Source organism: Buceros rhinoceros, unplaced genomic scaffold, assembly GCF_000710305.1.
Source record: "Buceros rhinoceros silvestris isolate BGI_N320 unplaced genomic scaffold, ASM71030v1 scaffold1413, whole genome shotgun sequence".
Taxonomy (NCBI): Eukaryota; Metazoa; Chordata; class Aves; order Bucerotiformes; family Bucerotidae; genus Buceros; species Buceros rhinoceros.
In genome coordinates this window covers 153,380-163,147 of record NW_010404079.1, presented here as the reverse complement: position 1 = coordinate 163,147, position 9,768 = coordinate 153,380, and the positions used below count along the sequence as shown (strand labels likewise).

Here is a 9,768-nt window from a genome sequence, read left to right as displayed (position 1 = left end):
CTGCTCCGCGACCGCGCAACTCAGGCGCTGCCTCTCTCTCCTCCTCTGCAGAAAAGCAACATCCCGCCGCTCCCGCAGCGCAGGGAAGAGTCAGAGTCCGCCAAATTCTTCCTCCTCACCCTCCTATCCCTCGCCTGCATCGCCGGGGTCCTGGCGGCATCGGGGGTCGTCTACTGCCTCCGCCACCGCGCCCACCACCGCCTGCGGGAGAAGATCTCGGCCCTGGGGGCCGACACCGGCTCCGACGCTCCCGCTGCTTATCAGGTAAGGACCAAGCTTTCCTCCTTGGGAGCCGAGGGGGGTGGGTATGTTTCCGATGCTGCCTCCCCTCCCGCTCCATTCATATTCCCGCAGATTCACTGTAGCAGCTTTTTACGGCTGGGTGTGAAATTCGGCTGTTCCAGTAGTTGCTGTAAATTCGTGCCTAATTAGAAAAATTAAAAAAAGAAAAAAAAGAAAAGAAAAAAAGAAAAAAGCCCTTGCCATTGAAATTCACTGAAAAATAACGTTAATATCCATAGTCTGTCACCCCTGCCACTATTAATAACGAAAAATCTTTAACATTTATGAGGAATGGATTGCACGGTTATCTGAAGATGTCTCTCTTTTTGAGTAATCGACTTCTTCAGGGTCTGATATGAAAAGAGCCTTTGACCCGATCTGTTGCCACCTTCTGCCATTATTCAGATAAAATGAAATCTAATGCTGATAGATGGGGAGGTAAACCAGGACTGGTTCTGGAAGAACAATGGTAGCAGATGTGTACCCAGTAATACAGGAGGACTGCACTCAGATTTCCTGAAATAAATCAGAAACCTCAGGCTTTCTCTTTCAGTTTCAAAAGTATTGGGTGGAAAGACGCTCTGCATCTTCCTGAAGTTTGTTTTAGATCATAGCACTTATTTCTTGGTGTCTTAGTGGTGTGGTAATGCATGTGTTATGGTCATAAAGCACACCCCCCTGGTCTGCTATCCCAAAATATTTGGAGTGTGACCAAAAAAAAAAGAATTCAAGAATGTGTAAACACAGTGGCTATAGTATCCGTGTCTGCTGTGCACCCATAGGGCCTTGCTAATAGCATTCTTCTGTCAAGTTTTATTTTACCCCCTTGTTCTGCTTGGGATCAGACATTATGGCCTTTCTGTATTCCGGAGCTGAGGTAGATTCATAGTGGCAGCTGAAAGTCATACGGGAATAAGCTCCTATTTCCTCACGAAGTTTGGGTCTGCCTGTACCTCTTGTATGTTAAAGATGTAAAGTATTAGGTACATCTCCACAGGCTGGCTCCAGGGAGGTTTTAGTACAGAATGATAAATACGAATGTTTCTGTAACAATTAGTATCTTCAGGAATGGTTTTGGCTTTCAGTTTAGTGGAATGATTACTGGAGAAAAAAGTCTTTAAATCTTTAAATTAATGACTTTCAAATCAAGAGAGAGTGAGAGCAAGAGCATTTCCAGTGGAGAAAAGGAGTGTCCTCCAGGATGATGTGTGAACAAAACAGCAATTTGTCAGATCAGTTTTGTTGGCTGAAGAGACTCTGGGTGTAAATATTTTTGTTTGATTTTATTCAGGAACTTGCTGATGGCTTATTTAAACCACAGAAGGGATAGGTAGTCTTTTTCTTCCATCAAACATGAATGCAAGAATTTTTAATTTAAAAAAAAAAAAGCCCTCCAGGTTCCAAAATCACACTTGAAACTAAATTTGTGATAATTAACAGGACAATCTTCCTACTGACAGCTCTAATTAATAGTATCTGTAATTAAAATCGTGCCCTTCCAGCAGGAAAATTGTTTGAATTTCTTGGAGTGACCTTTTTTGCCATTTCTCCTGGGAGTATAGTGGTTAAGTTGATATTGATTTTATAATGAGCTCTGGTTTGTTTAATAAGAATCTGTAATCCAGACACTAAATGAAATGTGTGCTTCATTTCTTCTTCCCGGGTTTATATATATTTTTAAATCTTCCTAGTTAGATTCAAGAGTGACATTTTCTGTTCAAAAGCAACAACAATGCTTCAAGGATGCTGCTCAGTTTTTCAATAGCAAGACTGTATTAATATTCTTTGTTCCTGACCTTTGGGCCCAGTCCTAACCACATGACTTCTTAAACATTTCCATTGGTTTTTCAGGGCAACTGTAGTCATGAGTGGGAGGAAAAATGTTTTTTCTTAAATAAAAAGGTTTCTGAAGGGCTTGGCTCTCCTCCCATGGAAGTAAATGGGAATTTGGCCATTTGTTTCAATGGCAGCAGTAGGAGGCCCCCGCATAGGCAGAGGAAATACTCAGGCAGTTTTGATGCTGCTAAGTAGCATTTTGTCAAAATGAATCACTGAGTCTGATTCTGTATATAATAAACTGTTCATATGGATCTGAAGAGAAATAGAACTGAGCCCTATTCGCTTTGTCAAGATTGACTTAGGTTGAGCTGCGTTAAATATAATGGATATCTGGTGTGGTGCACGTTTTGGATAACATCGGTTACGACTCAGAACAGCATCAATTAACTTTTTCCTTATCTTGTCTGATACTCATAGGGGAATATGTAACCTGTATTAATATGGGGGGAGAAAAAAAGCTTTCAAAATGTAAAATAGCTTTCAAAATCGTGCCTACGTTTTTTCTCCTCTGTTAGATGTTTCCCAAGCATCTACTCGGTTAATTCAGTGTATTTTTAAAATATGAAATATTTCAGCAGCAGCTGCCAATAGACTTTAAAGCACGATATTCCAGTATGTTGCTGTTTACAGGTTAAGTGACAGTTCTGATTTATTTTTTTGTTAGTTTGAAGGGGGAGAAATTGGTCAGTACAAAAGGGCCTGGTGGCCCAATGTGATTCAGAGAGAACACTGAAATATCACTTCGATTCACATGCTTCTCAAAATGTCAGTGGTTTATTTCTTCACGTAAACAAGACTGACCTAAATTTTCAACATTTAGCAGAAGCATTTTTCATCCTAACCCAGTTCAGCCAGGAGAGTTCATTCAAGGTTTTACTCCTTCCTCATTCACCCTGTGAACTTTGAAGAGTTTTTTCCCACAACTGTCTGGGTTTTTTTCCCCCCTTCTCGTTTGTGTTGTGAAATACCAGCTTGAGAAGGGGAAAACAGACAAACTGTATTGTCAGGGAAATAGCAGGTTGGCTGCTAAGTCTCCTCCCGCACCGGAGGCGTAGCGCCTGTCATGTAACATCACCCTCCCTCGGGCACTCACCTGCTAGCATGAGAGTTCTTGTGAGAGCACTCTTCTTTTCTAGTACCAGTATTTCTCGTGTAAGTGCATGCGGAAGTGACCAGTCACATCGGCAGGACAACCGATACTGTTTAAAAGTTGAAGCAGACAGATAAAATCTCTGTGGTGTCCTTAAAGTCATAGAATTGTTTAGGTTGGAAAAGACATTTAAGATCATCGTGTCTAACTGTTGAGCTGAGTCCAACAGAACCACGTCCAACACCTTGATAAACTGCTAAATGGCCCGATACTGCTTGAAGAGGTGTCTGGTTTTCCAGGTGTATGGTAGGGCAAGGAGCTGGCCTTCAAAGTGTTAAAGTAGGGTCTGGGAGACCAAACCCCTTTGAAAGACTAACCCTAGGAAGTGTAGATAGACAATTGCAACTTTATTTATATTGAATCACTAAAGAACAAAATTATAGGCTGGTTTAATTAGGCAGTGTCTAAGGAGCCTTTGAAAATTAATAGAAATAGGGTATCTCATAAAATGTTGTATGTGCACAGAACACATTTTATACATAAATGCAGACCGTTTTTGTGTACCTTTAAACACGGCTCCTGTCCTTTCAAGCCACACGTGTAATGATTAGATAAGTCAGCGTTAGCATTCAGGGATGACTGAAGAGAGGTTCTCACTGCCTCCACAGTACCCCTGCGCATGCGCACACCTGCACCCGTGTTTTTAATTGTTGCTTGTGTTGCTTTGATCTTCACTGAAAACCAGGTTTCGCATTCTGCAAGCCGACTCTGGTCCAGGAGATTAGGGGAGAAGCGTTTTAGGAATTTTTCAGCAGACACTTTGATTTATTTCACAACACTGAGCAGTTTTCTTCGTGCACTTTGAAGCCTTTAGAACATAACCCAGAGAAAAAACGGGCATTCAGACATCAGGGGCGGGCTGCAAACAGAGCCACTAAGTACACATCTTACTTGTCACTGCTCCCATTAGCGAGCAATTTATTAATGTAATGAGTGTATGTTAGTGACTGCTACTATTTAGGGATGCTCTGTTTGATTCGGGGTGATGTATTTCTGAGTCCGGCTGAACCCTGGCTTTTGACCCTTCTGGGGGGCGCGATGGGTTGTGCGAGGTATTAAATCATCAGCGTATTTTATACTTTGTGCTGCAGAACTTTCTTATGTGCATGGTCTTCTGCATTGCTGATAATGCTCTGCAAAATGTGGCCCATAATGGAATTTAAAGGCAAAAGTTAAAATGCACTGAAGCCAACTTCAGAAAGCCTGCCTTTTAATATTTCATGTCAATAATGTTCGTTTTAATTTTCCTTCATCTCAGCCAAAACAACTTCCTATAAAGAGCGAGGGGGCAAAGACCAAACAGTTTACAATGAAGTTCCTTCTTAAAATGCCTGAAGTATTCAAGGTTATGTGAGCCATGCACTGTCAGTGCAGCTGGATTACATCATCAGCTATTTTAAAAACTTGTTCAAATAACTTGCTTTGGCAGGCATATAATTGTAAATTATATGTTAAATTCTTCATTATTACATGTACTATATTATATATTCCTATATATTCAATACAGTCTTATTAATTAAATGATCCTTCTGGATTCAAAGCCACAAAGAACTTCTTCGCGCTTTTATGGATTTGATCCTGCTGGTATTTTTTGTCAGAGAGGTTAAGAAGACAGTGTTTATGACAATTACAATAAATATTTTGCTGCATATATTTTAAAAGGCTCCAACTGAAACAATCCACTGGAAACATACTCTCTACTTAACCATCATGCATGGTTTGTGTGTTTAAATACAGATAATTTATTACCTCTAATATGGCTTCATATTTTATACTCTAGTCTGACTTTCTTAAGGAAACTTGTTATAGTCTTAGACCTTGTCGTTATAGTAATATTGTATATCAACTCCTTAGAAGATGGAATTTTGTGAACTAAATGGGAGGGGGAAAAAGTAAAATATTGCAGTTATTATTTATGTTCTCAGTAATATTCTAATAAACATCAGGATTGGGACCAAAGAAAGCTGGCATGCTGGGGATAAGCAGTACCATAAAGTACTGCCTCCTATCTATGTAAAACTTCATTTGCAAGGACCCTTACTACACTTAAGCAAAACAGATACCACTGAGGATTAAGTGTATTCAGTAGATGAGTATTTAGTAAACAATTCAGTAAGGAATGCATTTTGTCAGGATTTTGGATAGATGAAAATTTTGCCTTGAGGCTGAACGCGATGAAGGACTCGCTTGTGTTTTCTTCTGGGAAAACAAAGGGCGTAACGTATTTTTAATCTTTTCTTTTCCTGTGTCTTATTAAAAGAAAAGAAAGATTATCCCACGTGACTATGTAAAGCAATAGGGCAAACTGTAATTGTTTGTAATAAAGCGCACACGGGGACCTATATTTATTAGAAAAGTTGTTCTCATCTATTTAAGTCTGTTTATTCTGTGTTATGTGAACAATTTTCTCTCTCTTTAATTAGAATTTTGTTAGAATTTTAGAAATTTGTTAGAATTCTCTTCAGTTAGAATTTGGTTAGAATTAAAATAAACTCTCAGGAACCCCTGCAAATACATTGTATGTAATGTTGTTACAGAAACCACTGTACTTTAAGGTGAGACAGTTTTCACAAAGTGTATATTCTACACAATGGTCATGCATAGCAGTAATGGGGAGGGAAAAGGAGTGGGGGGTGTGTTAAGGTGGTTAGAAGAGAGTTTACCTTATGTTTAAACATTTAATTGAAGTCAGACAGTGAACAGCCGAAGTAGAATGAGGCAAAACGAGAGGTGTATAAATATGGATTTAACTTTTAATCTGTTTTTTTTATCTCATTAGTGTTCAGAACAATCCACAATTCATGTGGTGCAGTGGACTATGTAATTTCCTAACCTTGCTTCTTGTGGTAGCCATAGAATTGAGTTAAATGGTGGTAATGTTCAAAATGGCATTTCAAAATACTGTATGAATTTATAAATAAGCAGAAATTTATGAAACATGCCTAGGTGATAGATTGGGGTATAAATAAATAAATAGTCATGTTAGCAAACATACCCCTAACATTTAAAATTAACTTTAGAATACTGCTTAATGAGAAATGCCCATCTTGAGTGTTGAAGTTTGATGGCACAAATTTCAGAGGGTGCTTAAGGATATCTGTGCTCTCCCATCGCCTCCTCCCCTGCTCTGCCTGCTGCTTCAGCACACATGGCCCCAGCAGTGGGGCAGCCCCAGGGAGTTGCACTGGCTGTGTGGCAGAGGTTTATTGGGCTTGTTACGAATGGCTCTCCTCCAAGCTTTTCCTGCTTAAGAAAGTAACTTTTGCAAATTACTCCGTGTTGGAGAAATGGACTTTCCCTGACCAGAGAAGGTTTTACCTTCACAGCCCAGGGCAGCTGCAGCAGTGACAGTGCAGCAACACTTTTGAGTAGAATACTCAAATTTACGTTAGAGCAGGCAGGCAGACAGAGAGGGGTTTTGCATGTATGGAAGGAAAATGATTATATGTGCAGCTCCTGGAGTGCTTGGATGAGAGGGTGCCATGAGGGTTTAGGCTTGAGTAATATAAACCATCTTTTTCAAGTTCTTGGCTGTTTATCTGTGTGGGACTAGTGCAAAGTGGTGTAGAGAAGGTGATGTCGGCTCTGTCTTCTTACTCAGCTTTGTTTATTTTCCCTTGTCTAAAGAACATGGTGTCTGAGCTTGGTGTTTTGTGGAACAAGGACAAACATGCTCCAAGCATCTTGCAGTATGATTTCTGTGTACTTAGGATGTAAGAAAATGCTAAGGAAAAAATAGGAGGAGGGGAAATTAAGTTAGTGACTCATTTTTAATTACTGGGAAACCCAGAGTCCTTACCCAAACAGGCATTTCTTAGAAGATGTGCTGCAGGTGCTCTGGACTTGCAGGCTGCATCTTGCCTGATAAATTAAACTGGTAGACTGTGCAAATGGCCCTGGCACTGTTTCAGGCCAAGCCACCAAACTTTCTCCCAAACAATTTCTCAGCACAGTTAGCACAGGCCAAGAAAAAGAGATATGCTCATTCACTGGGTAGATTTCTTAATAATTTGGCAGTGGCCACTGGGTTTTAGAGGGTGAAAATTGCTGAGTTTTTATCTGCCCTAACTCCCTGTCCTGGACCGCTGAGGTCAGGGCTCCCACCCCCAAGCATCCCAGTCCTGCTTCAGAGCCCCTTCCACCCATCCCTGCTGCACCACGGGCTGTTTGCCAGCTGAACGTGGGCTGGTTCTGAATAAGTACAATGGATTGTCTCCCTCTGGTAAATTGATTATGTCCCAGTGCCTGTACATTATAAAGAAGCCAAAGATAACCACAGCCTTGCCTAACAGGCTGGAGAGTATTTGTTCTGCAGTCCCAGGCAGTACATCATTTCAAGTGTCCCTATTTCTTTCTGGCATAACTATACTGTCTTCAGTGGCACTTTTTTTCTGATGTAACGTAGGGGATAATCAGGCCTGTCTTTCCTACATGCTTCCGCCCTTTTTTCTGTTTTAGGATTTTCCTTTTTCTTTTGGAGCAACTCTGTTACTGTGTTTCAGATTTGACACATTCTTCTATTGTATATTCTCTGAGTGCTCAGCTGCTAACACGGCAGTCTGGCTTGCTGAGCCTTTCATATTCCTTCAGAGTGCTGCACTAGAAGAAAAAGATGTATTTTAAAAACTTTTTAACTGGGAAGGTTTTTCATTTGCAGAATCAGTCTACCAGGGTCGCTTTACCTGAAAGAGAGTAGAAGTTAATTTTGTGTGCCTAAAGAACGGTTGTAGATGATGTTTGTCAGTTCTTGTAGGACCATGTTGCCCATGAGCAGAAACAAGTTGCAGTTTATTCTCTGAAGTCTGTAAGGTAGATAAAAAGCGTTCTTCCTACTGCTTTCTTCTGGGTACATCTGTTCATCCTGCACAGTGGGCAGTGAAAGGGAGGAGGAGTGGGGGGATACAGTGTCGCTTCCTCTCTCCTTCTCTGTGTAGGCAGGGAAGAGGTGCTGTGCTTGGCAGTGTGCTGGCAGAGCAGGTCCATATCCTGCTCGAAGCCAACAAGATCTCAGCTTCAGGGGTCTTTATCCTCCTTCCTGTTTGGGCTAAGCCTTAGCAAAGGATTTGAGGCTGACCACAGCCATCAAAGGTTTTACCCTGGGAAACCACACAGAGTTGGCTGTTAGTGGGGCAGGTGAACAAAAGTAGGTTTCCAATCCCAGCTCTGGCAGGGATGTTGCAAAGTTGAATATTCTGAGTGGTTTGTGGTGTTTTCACTCATTTTATTGTGGCATAAACTATAAGAGAAGAAGTTTGGATAGAGAGACTGGAGCTCTCCTAGGGTCGTGCCACTTCAGTCTCCCCAAAGGCACAAGTGAGAGGTGCTGTCTCAGCATCAGAAGCTTGCATGACACGTGAGGCCATGAATGGCCTGTGGCCAGAGCTATGAAGAGCTGGACATTGAGAGTGTGGTTTGTGTTGACTAGACAAGAGGGCTCATTTCATTCCTCTTAACAGGGAGAAAGCTACAGGTCTGGAGATAAGGACTTATTTTCCAAGGTATTTTCTTTTTCATATATCTACAAAGGCAACAGAGATGTTAAAGTGTGTATGTGGAGCCCATATCCAGGGCTAAACTGTGAGCCAGCTTGGGTCAGCTGCCCTGGCTGACTCCAGACTGCTAATGGCCTGCGGCCGATGGTTGTGTCCCAGCAAAACCAGGACAAAATGCCTTCTGGCAGTTTAAAGAACTGTAAAAGAGAATTTGAATGATTTAATTCATCCCAGCAAGATAGGGTGGAAGACTGCGACAACTCACCTGACTTTTTTGTCTGTGTTTTTTTGCTGTTACAGGTTCTAAACTCTCTTAGCACTGAGTGAGTGCCACTGCAGTGTAAGTCAGCTGGGGAGTTCCTACAGGTCTTTGTATCCCAGTTCAGCTTCCCAGCTTTCAGCTTGCAGATCAAGTTTTCATCACTTGTATTCTTAGCAAACAACCAAACCAAGACTCAAGAAGGGAGACTGTAGAAGGACTCTCCTAGAAGTTAAATCCTTCAAAGAATCAAAATAAATTTGGAAGGGAGGTGGGAGGAAATAGCTTTTGAATTGGAAAAAATCAGATTTCTGTAGGTGGTTTATCCAAAGGAGAAAAGTCACAAGATCTTCTCTAAGCTTTGCTGACCAGTTTCTATGCCTTTTGCCAAAAGACAAATGAGTGATGTTTTGTTGATGCTTGCTTGGGATGACTGCATTCTGAGCAAGCACGGATTTTGATCAGAGAAGTAAGTAGTTTGTTAAATTTGAAATATTTTTGACAAAATCCATTCTTTTTTGGTGCAGTTTTTTCTGTTTTCCTATGTAGCTGACATAGTTGCAGACTTCTTGAGATTCCCATTTCTTCATTTTACCTAGGACCTCTGCTGCTTTGCAGAGCCATGTTCTGGCAGCACCTCAGAGATCTCAGAAGTGGCTGATCTTGGTTTCCAAAGCAGGAGAGCAAGATTATCATGATAAAACTCACTTCTGGTACTGGGTTTACATGCTTACCTTGGCTGAACC

At 41.2% G+C, this 9,768-nt stretch overlaps 1 protein-coding gene across 1 annotated transcript in view; it reads left to right on the top strand.

The window, feature by feature from the left end:
- Positions 1 to 51: 51 nt before the first annotated feature.
- Positions 52 to 9,768, top strand: part of LOC104490880 (receptor-type tyrosine-protein phosphatase N2-like) — a gene marked incomplete at its 5' end in the record, with an annotated part of 103,007 nt that continues 93,290 nt past the window's right edge. The window contains one exon of the mRNA XM_010133230.1: positions 52 to 264. Within this exon, the coding sequence (XP_010131532.1) occupies positions 52 to 264 (213 nt within the window). The remainder of the gene's footprint in view (positions 265 to 9,768) is intronic.